Source organism: Bufo gargarizans, chromosome 3 (genome assembly GCF_014858855.1).
Source record: "Bufo gargarizans isolate SCDJY-AF-19 chromosome 3, ASM1485885v1, whole genome shotgun sequence".
Lineage (NCBI taxonomy): Eukaryota > Metazoa > Chordata > Amphibia > Anura > Bufonidae > Bufo > Bufo gargarizans.
In genome coordinates this window covers 128212431-128233780 of record NC_058082.1, presented here as the reverse complement: position 1 = coordinate 128233780, position 21350 = coordinate 128212431, and the positions used below count along the sequence as shown (strand labels likewise).

The following is a 21350-nucleotide window of genomic DNA, read 5'->3' as shown; positions in this document are numbered from 1 at the left end:
TCTATGCTTTGAGTCGTTGTCCTGTTGCAACACCCATCTTCTGTTGAGCTTCAGCTGGTGGACAGATGGCCTTAAGTTCTCCTGCAAAATGTATTGATAAACTTGTGAATTTATTTTTCCTTCGATGATAGCAATCCGTCCAGGCCCTGACGCAGCAAAGCAGCCCCAAACCATGATGCCCCCACCACCATACTTCACAGTTAGGATGAGGTTTTGATGTTGGTGTGCTGTGCCTCTTTTTCTCCACACATAGTGTTGTATGTTTCTTCCAAACAACTCAACTTTGGTTTCATCTGTCCACAGAATATTTTGCCAGTACTGCTGTGGAACATTCAGGTGCTCTTGTGCAAACTGTAAACGTGCAGCAATGGTTTTTTTGGATAGCAGTGGCTTCCTCTGTGGTATCCTCCCATGAAATCCATTCTTGTTTAGTGTTTTACGTATCGTAGATTCGCTAACAGGGATGTTAGCATATGCCAGAGACTTTTGTAAGTCTTTAGCTGACACGCTAGGATTCTTCTTCATCTCATTGAGCAGTCTGCGCTGTGCTCATTCAGTCACATTTACAGGACGGCCACTCCTAGGGAGAGTAGCAGCAGTACTGAACTTTCTCCATTTATAGACAATTTGTCTTACCATGGACTGATGAACAGCAAGGCTTTTGGAGGTACTTTTATAACCCTTTCCAGCTTTATGTAACAATTCTTAATCGTAGGTCTTCTGAGAGCTCTTTTGTGCGAGGCATCATTCACATCAGGCAATGCTTCTTGTGAAAAGCAAACCCAGAACTGGTGTGTGTTTTTTTATAGGGCAGGGCAGCTGTAACCAACACCTCCAATCTCATCTCATTGACTGGACTCCAGTTGGCTGACACCTCACTCCAATTAGCTCTTGGAGATTTCATTAGTCAGGGGTTCACATACTTTTTCCACCTGCACTGTGAATGTTTACATGGTGTGTTCAATAAAAACATGGTAACATTTAATTCTTTGTGTGTTATTAGTTTAAGCAGACTGCGATTGTCTATTGTTGTGACTTAGATGAAGATCAGATCACATTTTATGACCAATTTGTGCAGAAATCCATATCATTCCAAAGGGTTCACAGACTTTTTCTTGCAACTGTATATGTCTATGCAAACCGTATGATAGGGAGGTCACTAGTGACAGATTCCCTTTAAATTACCTTAAAGGGATTACATCATTTCTGACAGTTGCTAGCAGTATGCCTCTTGTACCGGATGAATCATACTTACCTGCTCCCTGCTGCTCCGATCCTCCACGCTGGCTCCTGCATCTCCATCTTCCGATCCATGGTTTGTTTGTTTCCTTCCCGGCATGAGCATGGTCACCTGATTCTCTTCAGCCAACCAATTGCTTCAGCGGTAATGTGTCATAAGAGACACGTCACCACTAAAGCCAGTGGTTGGCTGAAGAGGATCAGGTAACCATGTCCATGCCCGGGAGGCAGAAAACAAACCCAAATCTGGATGTTGGAGACAAAGGAGACAAGCCTGCGTTATAGAGAGCAGGTAAGTATGATCCTTTCAATATGGGAGGCAGGCTGCTAGCAACTGTCAGAATTTATGTATTGCTGAACAACCCCTTTAAGTATCCTTTAAGAACCAATTTTCAAAGACAGAGGAGACTAGAAATACACTTTTACTACAGGAACATTATAGCAATAAATCTAATAAAAACTTAGTAAAGTACAATATAGCTAACAAAAGATACCATTAACGGCTGTTAAAGCAAATGCCATGTCTGAATGCCCTACAGCAAAGTTTATAAATCCAAGAATGGAATTTAAACAAAGGTGTCATCCAATTCAAAGTTCAGCAAAATGTGACCAAAATTCAAGCTTTTATACTTTCAGAAATGTTGTCTACATCACAACTTACCAAATATTGCATAGCTATAGCCCTCCGAAGAGGACCTGGAGGGCCAATGAGAAAGATATCTTGTCCCAGAAGATCCTTTTGCATTATCCATCTGAGGTGTTGCACAACCGACTGGCTTAAAGTATCAGAGACTACAATAAAATAAAATAAAATAAAATAAAAAGCAATTCTTGAAAATTCCATTTTGAAATTGGAATAAATAAAAACATTAAAGGACGTCTGTGAGCAGATTTGTACCTATGAAACTGGCTGTCCTGTTACGTGTGCGCTTGGCAGCTGAAGACACCTGTGTTGGTCCCATGTTCATATGAGTCATGATTGCTGAGAAAAATGATGTTTTAATATAAGCAAATGAGCCTGGGGCGTTGCCGTTACACCTAGAGACTCTGCTCTTCCAGCAACTTCCGTGTCCTCTCCACTTTGATTGACAGGACCAAGCAGTGTAAATGTGACCACAGTTGGCCCTGACTTCTCCTAAAGTGCAGCGGGCACAGCAGTTGCAGAGAGAGCAGAGCCTCTAGGTGTAACAGCAATGCCCCCAATGGGTCCTAGAGGCTCATTTGCATATATTAAAACTTCATTTTTCTCAGCAATGCGGACACATATGAACATGGGACCAACACAGGTGCCTTCAGCTGCCAAGCACACGTAACAGGACAGCCAGTTTCATCGGTACAAATCTGCCGACAGATGCCCTTTAATTAAGCTAATAATTCAATGCACTAATAACTGCTAGAAAACTAAAAACATGAATCTTTATTAAATATGTGCCTTAAAATAAATAGGAAGGGAAAGCCGTATATATATCAAAGTATCAAATCCCAATCAATACCGACGGTAACTCAGGAGTTAATAATATCAGAGTGTTATCACAAACACAATCCGCCTGGGTATAACGCCTTATGCTTGTTGTTAGGGGTATATAAGTAATTATGTAACGCTGTATGTCAGTTGTCCACACTGTTGAACAACTGGTAAGGCTACTTTCACACTTGCGTTCAGAGCGGATCCGTTCTGAACGGATCCGCTCATATAATGCAGACGGTGGCTCCGTTCAGAACGGATCCGTCTGCATTATATTGTATAAAATTTTCTAAGTGTGAAAGTAGCCTCAGACAAATCCGTCCAGACTTTTACATTGAAAGTCAATGGTGGACGGATCCGTTTGAAGATTGAGCCATAGTGTGTAATCTTCAAACGGATCCGTCCCCATTGACTTACATTGTAAGTGTGGACAGATCCGCACGCCTCCGCACGGCCAGGCGGACACCCGAACGCTGCAAGCAGCGTTCAGGTGTCCGCCTGCTGAGCGGAGCAGAGGCTGAACGCCGCCAGACTGATGCATTCTGAGCGGATCCGCGTCCACTCAGAATGCATTAGGGCTGGACGGAAGCGTTCGGGTCCGCTTGTGAGCCCCTTCAAACGGAGCTCACAAGCGAACAGCCGAACGCTAGTGTGAAAGTAGCCTTAAAAATCAGCCACTGTTCTGTGTCACAGTTCAGCTGTGGAAACTTCTAAATTGTTGCCATTTTGTAGCATGCAAATGGGACTTGATCCCTTTCTCTGGTGGTTCCACCCCTGAGACCTGTGGCCCCCTGTTTATCTGCACTCCTACATTTATTTATTCGCTAGTAAAGCTCATCAGGAGTGATGGATACATACAAAACTCACAGACAAACAACATGAACGCCGACCACCTCGTGTAGTGAGGCGGCGGCATCGGTGCTAGGGTGGCTGTGACGCGGCAGCCAATCTGCACTGAATTTATGAGAGAGGCCCCTCCCATCTTCAGGATCGAGCCTCTAAGCCAGCGTATCAGAGCACTGGAGTTGAGGCCGAGCCGCTATTGAACCCTGCCCTCCGCTCCAGCTTACTCCGTAAGGCGATCCAATGGAGGAGTGTCAAAACACTCCAGTGACGTCAGGGATTAGAAAGGCGGTTATTTATTATCAAAGGCATATTAAGGCATCAACACTATAACAGTCAGTGAGGCTAATATGTGTAATTAATGACAAAATAATATATCTAAAAGCAACTGCACTTTTTTGTCTTTATATAGGTGAAACTCGAAAAATTTGAATATTGTGATTTAATATTCTAGGCTCAAATTGCCACACTCTAGTCAGCTAATTAATCCATACCCCCTGAGCAAAGGGTACCTCAAAATTGTGACTTTGGGGTTTCATAAGCTGTAAGCCATAATCATCCAAATTATAACAAATAAAGGCTTGAAATATCTCGCTTTGCATGTAATGAGTCTCTCATATGTTAGTTTCACCTTTTGAGTTGAATTACTGAAATAAATGAACTTTGCACGACATCCAAATTTTTCGAGTTTCACCTGTATGTTATACAAAAATGCAAAATTGCAAAAATGCAGAAGAAGCCGAAAGGTGAAGGATGACATTGAATGGCAATTGAGGAGCGAGGATTTGCGGGGATGTAAATGAATCCCAAACAATAGGGGTACAGAATGCGATGCTTGCATATATGCTTGCCACTAGGGATCGACTGATTATTGTTTTTCCGATATTATCGGCCGATACTCAGTATTTTGACCGTTATCGGTATCGGCATCTATGTTGCCGATATTGCGATAACGTATTGGGAACACAGATCGCGGAAGCAGTGTCTCCCTCCCCCTCTGCTGCCGCTGCCACCAATGAGAAAAGGGAGGAGAAGAGGAGGGGAGGGGCTATGATCAATGCGCCACCAATAAAGATAACGCATTCATTAATTCATATACAGGAGGCGGGAGCTGGCTGCATAATCACATAACCGGCTCCCGACCTCTATGAGCAATAGCTGCGATCTGTGGTAGTTAACCCCTCAGGTGCCGCGGATCGCAGCTACCGCTCATAGAGGTCGGGAGTCGGCTATGTGATTCTGAAGCCAGCTCCCGCCTCCTGTATATGAATTCATGAGAGATTTCTCTTCATTGGTGGCGCAGTGCGCCCCCCCACTAAGCCCTCCAGTATTATTCATTGGTGGCGCAGTGGCCCCCCAGTATTAATCATTGGTGGCGCAGTGCTCCCACCCACCATTAATCATTGGTGGCAGTGGCCACAGGATCCCCTCTCCCCTGCTCCTCCGATCAGAGCCCCAGCAGTGTAATGCTGGGGCTCCGATCGGCTACCATGGCAGCCAGGACGCTATTGAAGCCCTGGCTGCCATAGTAAGCTCCATGCTGCTGTGTGCACAAAGCACAGAGCAGCAGGGACAGTGTGAGCTCCTATTCACCCTGATAGAGCTCTATCAGGGTGAATAGGACAAGGGTTCTAGTCCGTAAGGGGGCTAAAAGTTAGTAAAAAACAAAAAAGTAAATAAATAAATAAACAAAAACACCAAAATATTAGGTATAAATGAAAAAGAAAGATTTACAAAAAAAAAAAAAAAACACGTTAACAATTAATTTTCAGCAGATCCGTGTAGGAATTTTATTTTATTTTTTTAAATAAAAATTCCCAGAATATCGGTATAAATTATCGGCTATCGGCCTAAAAAGTCCCTAAAAAAATAATATCGGTCGATCCCTACTAAATGAAGATGTTCTTTATCAGTCTAAATGAAGCATGCAAAGGAAATATGCTCATTCAGACCTTCTGAACGCACAGGGTGTAATCTAAAAATCCACTGGGCTTCCTTTTGAAGTAATTTTTTTGTTGAAATCACCCCCTCTTGGAGATCTTCTCAGCACCTCTATCCCTTGAAACCTTATCACCTCAGCATTGTTATCATGAACCATGGCCACATGTCGTGCAATGGGGGTATCTGCACATTTCCGGATGTCATTGAGATGCTCCCCAATCCTTCTCCGGTATTCCCGGATGGACTTTCCCACGTGGCAAGGTAGATTACTTCCTTCGTTCTGCAATTAATGAAAGAACTAATTTCAAAGCTTTTTTGCTCGATTGTGCTGGCAAAGCTTTTTCCTAATCCAATAGCACTTCATGCCACACAGTTTCCACATTGAAATGTACCAGTGACTTTGGAACTTAGCCAGGTGGTTACAGATGCGTCCGCGATGATACGTAATTACCGGTCTGTACTCCACGAGGTGTCCTACATCAGGGTCAGACTCTTAAAATGCCCCAATATCTTGTTAGAACCTTTCGTACGGTTTTATGGGCGTTGTCAAAGGTTGCAATAATGCAAACCTGTGTGTTCGCAGATGCATCGGTCTTTGGTGCAAGCAGGGTATCCCGGTTCACTGCTAGGGAATGTTGGAAGGCTCTATTTAGGGAATGTTGGAAGGCTCTATTTAGGACATGTTGGGGGTATCCTCTATTTCTAAACCTATTTTGTAGGTCTCTCGCTGCCGCACAATAGTCTGATATTCTGGAACAGTTGCAACGTGATCTTAAATACTGTCCCTTCGGGATACCTCGTTTAAGGGGGATGGGATGACAGCTGTCCCATTGTAACAAACTGTTCATAGCAGTTTTCTTCGGAAAAAGTCGGGTCCCTAAACCGCCTCCCTGGTCTCTAAAGATGGTCAAGTTTAGGAAGGCCATCTGGTTGTCATGGATTTCAGATGTGAAATACAATCCTAGTTCATTCCTATTGAGATCCTTCACAAAATGTTTGAATTCCATCGTATTACCAGACCAAAGGATCAATACATCATCGATGTATCATAACCAATTAATACAAACCGGATTCCAAAAAAGTTGGGACACTATACAAATCGTGAATAAAAACTGAATGCAATGATGTGGAGGTGCCAACTTCTAATATTTTATTCAGAATAGAACATAAATCACGGAACAAAAGTTTAAACTGAGAAAATGTACCATTTTAAGGGAAAAATATGTTGAATCAGAATTTCATGGTGTCAACAAATCCATAAAAAGTTGGGACAAGGCCACTGTGTGGCATCTCCCCTTCTTCTTACAACACTCAACAGACGTCTGGGGACCGAGGAGACCAGTTTCTCAAGTTTAGAAATAGGAATGCTAGTAAGGCTCAGATAAAGCATTACAAAAGTTAATGAGCAGGTGGAGAGGGTTTATTGGCAGGGTGCTGGACTCGGACAAGATCAAAACAATTATGAATCCTTTGAAACAGACGTCCTGGTACTTACTTGAACAGCTGAAAGGCACTCTGGGTAGACTGGAACAGTAGTGTCCGGAGTAGTGAAGATGGAGATAAATCGATGTCGGAGGTGGATTAGGGGATAAAGTGAACACTGACTTAAGAACTTTTCTTGGGCTTCTTCGAGTTAGGGTAGGGGGGGCGGGGGGAGGGGGATAGGGTGTTTACAATTGTACCAATTTGTGATTATTCATATGAAAAAGTGTACAGGATATAAGTATGTATTTTGTTGAGCACAAATGCCGTACTATGATTTTTTTCAATGTATGTACGATACTGTGAAAATTTGGATATATGTATCTTGTGCTTATAATGGTTGATGCCGATTCAAATACTTTAATAAAAATTTGGTTTAAAAAAAAGAAATAGGAATGCTCTCCCATTCTTGTCTAATACAGGCCTCTAACTGTTCAATCGTCTCGGGCCTTCTTTGTTGCACCTTCCTGTTTATGATGCGCCAAATGTTCTCTATAGGTGAAAGATCTGGACTGCAGACTGGCCATTTCTGTACCCGGATCCTTCTCCTACGCAGCCATGATGTTGTGATTGATGCAGAATGTGGTCTGGCATTATCTTGTTGAAAAATGCAGGGTCTTCCCTGAAAGAGATGACGTCTGGATGGGAGCATATGTTGTTCTAGAACCTTAATATAATTTTCTGCATTGATGGTGCCTTTCCAGACATGCAAGCTGCCCATGCCATACGCACTCATGCAACCCCATACCATCAGAGAAGCAGGCTTCAGAACTGAGCGTTGATAACAACTTGGGTTGTATTTGTCCTCTTTGGTCCGGATGACATGGCGTCCCAGATTTCCAAAAAGAACTTTGAATCGTGACTCGTCTGACCACAGAACAGTCTTCCATTTTACCACACTCCATTTTACATGATCCCTGGCCCAGTGAAAACGCCCGAGCTTGTGGATCTTGCTTAGAAATGGCTGCTTCTTTGCACTGTAGAGTTTCAGCTGGCAACGGCGGATGGCACGGTGGATTGTGTTCACTGACAATGGTTTCTGGAAGTATTCCTGAGCCCATTCTGTGATTTCCTTTACAGTAGCATTCAAGTTTGTGGTGCAGTGTCGTTTAAGGGCCCGGAGATCACGGGCATCCAGTATGGTCTTACGACCTTGACCCTTACGCACAGAGATTGTTCCAGATTCTCTGAATCTTCAGATGATGTTATGCACAGTTGATGATGATAGATGCAAAGTCTTCGCAATGTTTCGCTGGGTAACACCTTTCTGATATTGCTCCACTATCTTTCTGCGCAACATTGTGGGAATTGGTGATCCTCTACCCATCTTGGCTTCTGAGAGACACTGCCACTCTGAGAAGCTCTTTTTATACCCAATCATGTTGCCAATTGACCAAATTAGTGTTAATTGGTCTTCCAGCGCTTCATTATGCTCAAATTTACTTTTTCCAGCCTCTTATTGCTACTTGTCCCAACTTTTTGGGGATTTGTTGACACCGTGAAAATTTGAATCAACGTATTTTTCCTTTAACCCCTTAGGGACACAGCCTTATTTCACCTTAAGGACCCAGGCCATTTTTTGCAAATCTGACCACTGTCACTTTAAGTGCTGATAACTTTAAAACGCTTTGACTTATCCAGGCCGTTCTGAGAATGTTTTTTCGTCACATATTGTACTTCATGACACTATTTTGCACAAAATAATACCTAATTTACCCAAAAATTAGCAAATTTCAAAGTTTCAGTTTTTCTACTTCTGTAATACATAGTAATACCCCCAAAAATTGTGATGACTTTACATTCCCCATATGTCTACTTCATGTTTGTAGCATTTTGGGAATGATATTTTATTTTTTGGGGATATTACAAGGCTTAGAAGTTTAGAAGCAAATTTTGAAAATTTTCAGAAATCTTCAAAATCCCACTTTTTATGGACCAGTTCAGGTTTGAAGTCATATTATGAGGCTTAGATAATAGAAACCTCCCAAAAATGACCCCATCTAAGAAACTACACCCCTCAAGGTATTCACAACTGATTTTACATACGTCGTTAACCCTTTAGGTGTTGCACAAGAGTTATTGGCAAATGGGGAAGAAATTTTAGAATTTCATTTTTTTGTCTAATTTTCCATTTTAACCCATTTTTTTCCACTCACAAAGCAAGGGTTAACAGCCAAACAAGACTGTATCTTTATTGCCCTGACTCTGCCATTTACAGAAACACCCAATATGTGGCCGTAAACTACTATACGGCCACACAACGGGGCGTAGAGTGAAAGGTGCGCCGTTTGGTTTTTGGAAGGCTGATTTTTATGGACTGGTTTATTTACACCATGTCCCATTTGAAGCCCCCTGATGCACCCCTAGAGCAGAAACTCCCTAAAAGTGACCCCATCTAAGAAAGTACACCCCTCAAGGTATTCAAAACTGATTTTACATACGTCGTTAACCCTTTAGGTGTTGCACAAGAGTTATTGGCAAATGGGGATGAAATTTGAGAATTTCATTTTTTTGTCTAATTTTCCATTTTAACCCATTTTTTTCACTAACAAAGCAAGGGTTAACAGCCAAACAAGACTGTATCTTTATTGCCCTGACTCTGCCATTTACAGAAACACCCAATATGTGGCCGTAAACTACTTTGAGTGAAAGGTGCGCCGTTTGGTTTTTGGAGGGCTGATTTTTATGGACCGGTTTATTTACACCGTGTCCTGTTTCAACCCCCCTGATGCACCCCTGGAGTAGAAACTTCCTAAAAGTGACCCCATTTTGGAAACTACGGGATAAGGTGGCATTTTTTGGGGGACTATTTTTAGGGTACATATGATTTTTGGTTGCTCTATATTACATTTTTGTGAGGCAAGGTTACCAAAAATTGAAATTCTGACATTTCATCTCCATTTGCCATTAACTGTTAAGGAACACCTAAAGCAGTTTTTCCCAACCAGTGTGCCTCCAGCTGTTGCAAAACTACAACTCCCAGCATGCCCGGACAGCATTTGGCTGTGCGGGCATGCTGGGAGTTGTAGTTTTGCAACAGCTGGAGGCACACTGGTTGGGAAACACTGACCTAAAGGGTTAATAAAGTTTGCATAATCAGTTTTGAATACCTTGAGAGGTGTAGTTTCTTAGATGGGGTCACTTTTAGGGAGTTTTTACTCTAGGGGGGCATCAGGGGGGCTTCAAAAGGGACATGGTGTCAATAAAAAAGGCCATCAAAATCGGCCTTCCAGAAACCATGTCAGTCCTTTCCTTTTGCGGCCTCCCTTTTACTGATACAGCAGTTTACGACCACAGATATGGCATTTCTGTAAACTGCAGTATCAGGGTAATAAATATTAACTTTTGTTTGGTTGTTAAGCCTTGTTTTGTTACCGGAAAAAAACGGATTGAAATGAAAAAGTGCCAAAAATTGCGTTTTTGGCACCGTTTTTTTTTTTTTTTTTTTTGGACCGTGTTAATCTGGGGGGTTAGGTCATGGGATATTTTTATAGAGGAGATTCTTACGGACGCGGCGATACCTAATAAGTCTTTTTTTTACATTTATTTGGGTTTTAGACTATATTATCCTTTTTGATACAAAAAAATAATTTTGTATCTCTAAAGTCTAAGTGTAATTTCTTTTTTTTTTTTCTTATCCGATTATCTTATGTGGGGGCTCATTTTTTGCGGGACGAGCGGACGGTTTTATTGGCACTATTTTGGGGGCTATATGACTTTTTGATCGCTTGCTATTAAACTTTTTGTTATGTAAGGTGACAAAAAAAAATCATATACCTTTTTTTGTTTTTTTCCTTGACCGTGTTAATCTGGGGGGTTAGGTCATGGGGTATTTTTATAGAGGAGATTATTACCGACGCGGCAATACCTAATATGTCTACTTTTAATAAATTATTTTAGTTTTTTTGGGTGTCTCAAGTCTGAGAACCAGTTTTTTTTTTATCCAATGTCAGTCCTAAATTGGGATATAAATTTAGTACTCCATGGAAGTGTGATAATGCAGCCTGACACTGGGTTTCTTGACCAGGCCCATATGCAGCACGAGGCCCCAAAATGTCCTCATTTCGGCTGCACTGACCGGCGTCCAGCCACCGGGCCTGGCCAAAAAGGAGCCCGGGTGTTGAGCGACGAACTGTTGGGCGTACAGATTCGTCTGCTCCACCATCAGATTTACCAGTGGGTCACTGAAAAAATGAAAAAAGTCATATTCAGTGTAGCCCACTGTGGAAATCTGGATTCCTGATTGGCCTACAAAATCAGGAATCACGGGCTCGTATCGCTCTGGGCTACACCAGACAAGTTTACCTGTGGATTTAGCTGGTGGGCCGGGAAACCAGTACGAGCCCCAGAGCTGCTCGTACTAGGCTGGGCCACAGGGTCCCTAACATGGCGGTCCCCTTGCTCTGCCTGGCGGCGTCTCCGCCGCCTTGGGGGCTCATCATCATCGCTAGATGATGAGGAGGGTGCGGATGACAACAGGAATGTGGGGTCATCCTCATCCTCACTGGGACTCTCAGAGTTGGAGGCAAGCTGGGCGTATGCCTCCTCGGCCGAGAACGTCCGGCGGGCCATAGGGGAGTGTGTGTCTGCGTGTGTGGAAATCTTTATTTTGTGTGCGTGTGTGTGGGGGCACGGGTGTTCACGAACTCACCCTAAAACTAAAAAAAAAAAAGACAAAAAAAAAAGACAAAAAAAAAGGCCCAAAAATGTGGAAAAAAAATTTCAAAACCGCTGATCAACCGTCCGAAGTTGATCAGCGGTGGGGTGTGCGATGCGCTAACAGTGCCCGGACGCTGAGAGTGCCGGCCACAGTCAGCGTAAAAATCCCACACCCCAAAAGGGTGATGCAATGAAAAGTTCAAAAAACTAACTTTCCCTTTTTTTCCCTGCCTAACCCAAACTTTCCCTAGCTGTCCCTATGTACCTGATGGGGGGTGCTGGGGCACAGATCGGGTCCTGGGGGCACAGATCGGGGTGCTGGCAGCTGTGGCAGACACGTGCAGGCAGCTCCTCTCTCCTCCGGAACACAAAAGAAGGAGGAGAGGAGCGCCTGCCACTTTTGAATATCGCGCCGGACCGCCCACAGACCAATCAGAAAGCGATCCTGAGTGGTGATGTCACCATCACCACTCAGGATCGCTGGATGGTGATTGGTGGAGTGAAATCACACCACCATCACATCCTGTTCCGGGTTATCGGGTCTTCAGAGACCCGAATAACCCGGAAACGCAGAAAACCGCAGGTCTGAATTGACCTGCGGTTTTCTGCGATCGCTGACATGGGGGGTCACAGGACCCCCCGGCGCATTTGTCCCAGGTGCCTGCTCAATGATTTGAGCAGGCACCAGGTTCCGATCACCGCCCGCCGAGCGGCGGTGATCGGAACCATTCATGACGTACCGGTACGTCATGTGTCCTTAAGTACCAGGACATCATGACGTACCGGTACGTCATGTGTCCTTAAGAGGTTAAAATTATACATTTACTCGGATTAAACGTTTGATCTGTCATCTACGTTCTATTACAAATAAAATATTGACATTTGCCATCTCCACATCATTGCATTCAGTTTTTATTCACAATTTGTTTGGTGTCCCAACTTTTTGGGAATCCGGTTTGTACTTCTGTTCAGTTTTTACAAAGGAAAATGAAGGAAAAGGACCTCAGTTAGGAAAGAAGACTAATGAATCTTTTGATGCATGTGTCTTTACAGACAAAGAGGTTCTAAGTCAGCTGTCTAAAATTAATACAAATAAGTCACAGGGGCCTGATGGAATACACCCAAAGCTATTAAAAGAGCTCAGCGGTGAACTAGCAAAACCATTAACAGATTTATTTAACCAATCACTGGCAACAGGAGTCATCCCAGAAGATTAGAAATTAGCAAATGTTGCACCAATTCAGAAGAAAGGTAGTAGGGAGGAATCGGGCAACTATAGACTAGTGAGCCTGACATCTATAGTGGGGAAATTAATGGAAACTATACTTAAGGAGAGGATTGTGGAACATCTAAAATCCCATGGATTGAAATATGAAAAACAGCATGGGTTTACTTCAGGGAGATCATGTCAAACTAATCTTATAGATTTTTTTTGATTGGGTGACTAAAATAATAGATGGCTAAGGTGCAGTAGACATCGCTTATCTAGACTTTAGTAAGGCTTTTGATACTGTCCCACACAGAAGGCTCATCAATAAACTAGAGTATTGTTCAATGGATTAGGCAGTGGCTGAGGGACAGACAACAGAGGGTTGTAGTCAATGGAGTATATTCAGACCATGGTCTTGCTACCAGTGGGGTACCTCAGGGATCTGTTCTGGGACCCATATTGTTAAATATCTTTATCAGCGAAATTGCCGAAGGCCTCGATGGTAAGGTGTGTCTTTTTGCTGATGACACAAAGATTTGTAACAGGGTTGATGTTCCTGGAGGGATACACCAAATGGAAAAGTATTTAGGAAAACTAGAGGAATAGTCAAATATCTGGCAACTAAAATTTAATGTTGATAAGTGCAAGATAATGCACCTGGGGCGTAAAAACCAAGAGCAGAATATAAAATCAGTGATACAGTCCTAACCTCAGTATCCTGAGGAAAGGGATTTAGGGATCATTATTTCAGAAGACTTAGGCTAGGTCTACACGACGACATTTGTCGCGCGACAGATAGGGCGCAACAGTTGTCGCGCGACATTTTGTTGCACTAATGTCGCGCAACAATTTTTATAATGGCAGTCTATGGTGTCGCACTGCAACATGCGACATGTTGCGACTGCGACGCGACAGTCGCAGAAAAATCCATCTTGAATGGATTTTCTGCGACTGTCGCGTCGCAGTATGTCGCATGTTGCAGTGCGACACCATAGACTGCCATTATAAAAATTGTCACGCGACATTGGTGCAACAAAATGTCGCGCGACAAATGTCGTCGTGTAGACCTAGCCTTAAAGGTAGGGAGACAATGTCATAGAGCAGCAGGAAATGCTAGCAGAATGCTTGGGTGTATAGGGAGAGGCATTACCAGTAGAAAGAGGGAGGTGCTCATGCCGCTCTACAGAGCACTAGTGAGACCTCATTTGGAGTATTGTGCACAGTACTGGAGACCATATCTCCAGAAGGATATTAATACTTTGGAGAGAGTTCAGAGAAGAGCTACTAAACTGGTACATGGATTGCAGGATCACACTTCCCAGGAAAGATTAAAGGACCTTAACATGTATAGCTTGGAAGAAAGACGAGACAGAGGGGATATGATAGAAACTTTTAAATACATAAACGGTAAAAGAGGAGAGAATATTTAAAAGCAGAAAAACTGCTACAAGAGGACATAGTTTTAAATTAGAGGGGCAAAGGTTTAAAAGTAATATCAGGAAGTATTACTTTACTGAGAGAGTAGTGGATGCATGGAATAGCCTTCCTGCAGAAGTGGTAGCTGCAACTACAGTGGAGGAGTTTAAGCATGCATGGGATAGGCATAAGGCCATCCTTCATATAAGATCGGGCCAGGGACTATCCATAGTATTCAGTATATTGGGCAGACTAGATTGGCCAAATGGTTCTTATCTGCCGACACATTCTATGTTTCTATGATTAGCCAATTTGTTGGTTTCTTCAGCGAATACAACCTCTCGTTCCCACCAGCCCAGGTATAGGTTGGCAAAGGTGGGCGCACAGGGGCTCCACATTGCCACCCCCCTAAGCTGGTGGTAAGTATGACTATCAAAAAAAGCACACATTGTACTCCAAAATGAAATGAAGTAATTCCAGTACAAACTCATTATATTGCCATAGATCGGTACCACACTGGCTAAGTAAGGCCACCACAGCTCCACACCCTTTGTCGTGGAGTATGGACCTGTACAGTGCCTCCACATCCAGAATAGAAATTTGCAATATACCAATTCAATATCAAAAGCAGTATAATACAACATATTCTCATCATATATTAAATATCCCTCTTATTTTATACCCTCCCACCTCTCCCTCCAACCCCCCTTCTCTTCCGCAGAGCTACCGTCATCGCACCTAGTGTTATTATTTCCAGCTACCCCATATCCGCTGCCAGGCTGCTTTTTTTCCCACTGTATGGGCAAGACTATTTTCGTACAGCTTTACCCTGTTCATATACTCTATCCATTCCTGAAAATTGGGATATTTAGTAGAGCCCCAGTGTTTAACTATTGTTATTTTGGCCAAGGCGATGCCTCGAAACCAAAGTAGTTGTTCAGTTTTATTTTTATCTGTCTCTGGGAGAGTACCCGGAATCGCATAATCAATATGCACTTCGTATTTCATGGGGGAACTATTCTGTAATTTCCGAAATATTTTAGTCCAATACTCTTTTATCCCCGGGCATTCCCACAACAGGTGTTTGTACTCTCCTCTGTCTTTATTACATTTATGGCAATACTGAAGAAAACAGAAGTATTGAGCAGCTCTCACCTGCCAGGGATTCCACTGGTAGAGCACGGAACAGCTCCTTCACCCGAATCAGGAGAAATACGGAAGTATAGAGGAAAAGAGATTTTGTCCAGCTTGTACTTGTGGTAATCCAAGGCTTCTTTATTGAAAATTCTGTATAAAATCCAGGTACAGAAAGCAGAGTCTACATGTTTCGGGCACAATGCAATCTTAGCCCTTACTCATGACTGTTTCAGATACACTGTGAGTTACTTTTGTGGAGAGGAGGGGGAGGGTCTCTCACCTGAGATAATCAGGCTGAAAATTCAGCTGAAAATTCAACCACTCCCTTCTACAAATGTGTACATAGGTAAAAACATGCCAAAAAGACAATTCATATGGTCCATAAAATAATACATATAAGGCTACTTTCACACTAGCACTTGATCGGATCCGTTCTGAACGGATCCGATCATATTAATGCAGACGGAGGCTCCGTTCAGTACGGATCCGTCTGCATCAATAACTTAGAAAAATTTCTAAGTGCGCAAGATGCCTGAGCGGATCCGTTCAGACTCCCAACGCAAAGTCAATGGGGGACGGATCCGCCCGAAGATTGAGCCATATGGTGTCATCCTCAAGCGGATCCGTTCCCACCGACCTACACTGCAAGTCCGAACGGATCCGCTCGCCTCCGCACGGCCAGGCGGACAGCCGAACGCTGCAAGCAGCGTTCAGCTGTCCGCCCGGTCGCGCGGAGGCTGAACGCCGCCAGACCGATGCAGTCCGAGCGGATCCGCTCCACTCAGACTGCATCAGGGCTGGACGGAGGCGTTCGGGTCCGCTCGTGAACTCCTTCGAACGGAGCTCACGAGCGGACCGACGAACGCTAGTGTGAAAGGAGCCTAAAGGAAATGGGAAATAGAGGAAGAAAGGAGGAGAAATAAGCCATTGGTTAATACTGCAGGATTAGATCCAGTTTCTTATTTAAACCTTGAGGCTGGCGACTTTCAAGTCGGAAAATCCAGTATGATTCTCTGTTTAAGAGTTTCCTCTTTCTGTCACCACCTCGTGTTGGTTTTTTCAATGCCTTGTACTGACATATAGGAGACATCACCACCATGTACCATGGCAAAATGGAGACTTGCCGCAGATATGTTGCGGTTCTCATGGTGCGGTATGTCTGATATATGTTTTCTAATGCGTGTTTTTATTGCATTTGTGGTACATCCCACATATTGTAGCCTGCAATCTGTGCATGTTATGCAGTAAATCGCATAAGTGGTATTACAATTTAAAAAGGATTTTATTTTGAAAACGTGGCCGTTAATAGTGGATTCAAAATTTTGACAGATCTTCATGTATTTACAACAAATGCAAATGGAGTGACCACATTTATAGTTTCCTGTTGTTGACAGCCATGTGTTTTGTGTTGTTCGAGATTTGTCATTTTTGAAGAGAGATGGGCTGACGGAGCTAGCTATGGTGGGTGCCTTTCGGGCTGCACATTTAATGCCATTGTGTACCATAGATGCCCATGTTTTGTCACACGCTAGCACTGGGAAGTGTTTTCTGACAATGTCACAAATTTGAGTGTATTCCTTACTATATTGTGTGACAAAAATATTTTTTCTTTCTTGGTTAGATATCTCTCTAGTTTTTTGTCTCTTTGTTTCTATATGTGTGTTCAATAATGTATTCCTATTCATGTATTGAATGTCTCTGCTGCATTTCTTCATCTTTTTTTCCGAATATGCTCTATGTGTTAGTCTACTTATGATGTTTTGCGCCTCTGTTTCGTATGTCGACTCGTCACTGCAGTTTCTTCTAGCCCTAATTAGTTCTCCTTTTGGTATATTTCTGATGGTATGCATGGGATGGCATGATTGTGCATGTAGTATTGTATTGCCTGATGTTGGTTTTCTGTAGGTGCTAGTGTAAATGGAGGCCGAGGCGGAGTCTCCCCTGAGGCGGAGATCCAGGAACTCGATGCTCCTGGCGCTATGTTGAACGGTAAATTGGATACCGTTCACACATGCGTTCAGATAATCTGCAAATGATGGTATGGCCGCCACATCACCAGACCAGATAAAGATCAGGTCATCGATGTAACGGCCATACCATCTTATGCTATCCAAAAATGGGTTGGTGTCGATGAGGAGAAAGCCCCTCTCCCACCATGCCATAAATATATTGGCTATGGAGGGAGAGAACTTAGCCCCCATCGACACACCCGATGTCTGCAGGAAAAACTTTCCATCAAACATAAAATAATTCCGCATCAGGAGGAAGTCCACCACGGCCACCACGGCCACCACATACTCCATTAGCACCACAGAAAAATGTCCAAAATTCTCGAAAAACCATACCAGGGAGATATTCACCAATTTATGGGGAATGCTAGGGTAACGCTTGCAGCATTCGGCTGTCCGCCTGGCGGCGAGCGGATCCGTTCGGACTTGCAGTGTAGGTCGGTGGGAACGGATCCGCTTGAGGATGACACCATATGGCTCCTTCTTCGGGCGGGCAGGCATCTTGCGCACTTAGAAATTTTTCTAAGTTATTGATGCAGACGGATCCGTACTGAACGGAGCCTCCGTCTGCATTAATATGATCGGATCCGTTCAGAACGGATCCGATCAAGCGCTAGTGTGAAAGTAGCCTTATATGTATTATTTTATGGACTATATGAATTGTCTTTTTGGCATGTTTTTACCTATGTACACATTTGTAGAAGGGAGTGGTTGAATTTTCAGCTGAATTTTCAGCCTGATTATCTCAGGTGAGAGACCCTCCCCCTCCTCTCTACAAAAGTAACTCACAGTGTATCTGAAACAGTCATGAGTAAGGGCTAAGATTGCATTGTGCCCGAAATATGTAGACTCTGCTTTCTGTACCTGGATTTTATACTGAATTTTCAATAAAGAAGCCTTGGATTACCACAAGTACAAGCTGGACAAAATCTCTTTTCCTCTATATTTATGGCAATACTGTTCTCTGTCTTTATAGATAGTATGCAATAGTGCTGGTGTGTAATAGAGACGGTGTATAATTTTCAAAAGAATCCACGTATGAGCAGGGGAGACCGTGGACCTTTTAATATTTTTATAAACAGTATTCCATGAAATGGGTTCCACATTCTGCAGATCCTTTTCCCATTTAGCCTCAGCTCTAAATGTAATCGATTTGGTGTATTCGTGTTTTAACTTTGCATAAATGTGGGATATAGCGGAAGTGTCATGTCGTGACAAAGATCTAAAAAGGTGTTCCGTGCAATGTTTAGATAGTTCTTATTTACCGTGTAGTATATGGCGTGTCGTAGCTGTTCATATCGAAATTTATCAATGAATCCTAGTGTGGTGTCAGGGAGAATTTCGTTTAAAGGCTTGATCTGTCCTTTATCAAAAACCTGTGCAATTAAATGTATCCCCTGTTTTTCCCAATATTCAACATCACCCAGCATAATTTGCGGTAAGTGTGCTAAAAGGGTTTGTTATTATTTTCTTCTCAATGGGACCCTTTTCGAGGATGGAGAAAAGATCCTCCCAAGGTCCACAGTGCTCCCCAAGGATAAGCCGTATACATTTATTCTTTCGATTCCTCACACACCATCTCAGCTGAGCAGCCAAATAATATCCTTTTAGAAAAGGGACAGAGATACCACCCTCTTCTTTATACAGGTATTGTATTTTAATTCTAACTTGTTTGCGCCCCCATATTAATTCATTGAAAAGGGTCTCCAGTTTACTAAAAAAAACATATCTTCTACAGTTATTGGACAGTTATTGGCATTTAGTACATATAGTAGCACTGGCAATAATGTCATTTTTATAAGGGCTATACAGTTAATTTGTGACAGGGGGAGCCTTAGCCATGTTCAAATTTTTTCCTTAACTTTAGCTATTATTGGGAGTATATTCAGTTTCTTATAATATTCCAATTTGGTCCCGATATAGATGCCCAGATATAATAGAGATTCTAATGGGGTCAGCATACTAACCTGAAAGTTATAACCCGATGGAACAGGGCGTCTCAATGGGAAAAACTTCGATTTTTCCCAGTTTATCTCATATTCAGATAAACATCCAAATTCATCCACACATTCCATCACCCTGGGCAAGTTACTATACCCTCCCCCCAAAAAGTGTAGCGTGTCGTCCGCATAGTGACTTTGTCGACTTCTCCCTCACAGCCAAAGCCCTGTATTTCCTCATCTGCTCTAATTTTGCATGCCATTGGCTCCAGGAACAATAAAAAGAGTAAAGGGGAGAGGGGGCATCCCTGACGTGTTCCTCGGGTCAGTGGAAAAAAGGAAGAATACTCCCCATTAACTCGGACCCTGGATATTGGGTTTTGATACAGAATGCGAACCCATCTGGAGAAATATTCACCTATCTTCACCCGTGACATCATTCTCCAGAGGAAGGGCCACTCCACCCTGTCGAACGCCTTAGCCGCGTCGAGAGACAGGATAGAGCAGTCCTCCCCCTCCCCCATCTGGATATTCAAGAAGGCCCTCCTTACATTGTCCTGTATATTCCTTTTAGGGATGAACCCAGTTTGGTCCGCGTGAACGACTTTATGAATAACAGCTTTTAATGTGTTGGCCAACAGTTTTGCAAGGATTTTATAATCTGTGTTCAACAGAGAGATGGGACGATAAGATGTAACTGACAACGGGTCTTTCCCCTTTTTGGGGATTAGTGTGATGGTTGCTTCCATCCATGAGGGGGGTAGAGAGCCCAATATCCACGATTGGTTTAATACTTCCAACATTTGGAGGAGAATAATTCCCTCATGTTTTTCGGTATACTTCGAATGGAAAACCATCCAACCCTGGGGACGTATTGCCCTTGATGGTTTTTAGCGTATTCTGTAACTCACTCAGTTGGAGCCTTCTAGCTTTTTAATTACGTCCATAGAATCACGTACGTAGGACGGGAGAGCTAGAACGAATGGACGAAGGACATTGTCCACATATGTGCCGACATTGTGTGTTAAGCTTCCAATTCCAGAAACAATTGGTCTCCCCTTCAGAGGGGACAGACCCTTATGAACCTTAGGGAGACTATAAAAACATGGAGTTTGGGGGGAATTTTGGAAGAAGGAAAGCATATTCAGTCTGATTTATTAGTTTCTTTTCTCATGCTGCCCATAGTATGCCTCTCAACTTGATATGAAACATGTCAGTGGGATTATTCTCTAAAACACAGGAGCAATGGCTATCTTTGAGAATGTTATGGCACATCGTTTTATATTGTTCATACCCCATTATGGTGATGTTCTCCCTCCTTGTCAGATGGTTTAATGACAATAGAGGGGTCACACTCAAGGGAAATAAGTGCCTCAGTCTCCGATCTCGATAAATTTGATTTTCCTATTCTCTGATCTTCTATCGCCATTAACTGATCCGTCACTACCTTAAGAAAGATATCCATTGGTGTATTTTCCCCCATCGGCGGATTTTTTGTGGATGGGAACTTTAGCTCTGTGAACGGTCCCTCACTAGGATTCCTACACCCCTCCTCCATCAAATCTGCCAATAGGCGTACATCGGGCAGTTCCTCAATATCGATTCCCAATTCAATACATTGTTGCTTATGTGTGGGAAAGAATTTCTTCCATTTAAGCTTCCTCACAAATAGGGACAGATCTTTGACCCTATCAAAAAGGTTGACAGCACAGGTGGGGACAAAGGAGAGACCCTTTTTAGGCAGCTGCATTTCTGCCGAATTAAGTGGTCTGTTTGAAAGATTGATAATTTGTAAGTTGTTAGTGTCCCTGGGTATATAAAAGACCGTGTCTTTATATGGCTGTGAGACCCTCACTGGTTCTTAATGTCCCTTAATGTATAGGTCGCCGTTGTTGATGGTGTCCCTAAAAAAACAAATGGGGAATTGCGTGACCAGATGGGTTATTCCCTCTGAATCAATCACCTTCCGAGGATGAGGGCTCAGTCTCCAACTCTAATACCTTAGTGGC

At 43.1% G+C, this 21350-nt stretch overlaps 1 protein-coding gene across 2 annotated transcripts in view; it reads right to left on the bottom strand.

The window, feature by feature from the left end:
• Window positions 1-21350, bottom strand: part of VWA8 (von Willebrand factor A domain containing 8) — a 429985-nt gene that overhangs the window by 357936 nt on the left and 50699 nt on the right. For both annotated transcript variants that reach the window (XM_044284760.1, XM_044284761.1), the window contains exon 4: window positions 1901-2031. In XM_044284760.1, the coding sequence (XP_044140695.1) occupies window positions 1901-2031 (131 nt within the window). The remainder of the gene's footprint in view (window positions 1-1900; window positions 2032-21350) is intronic.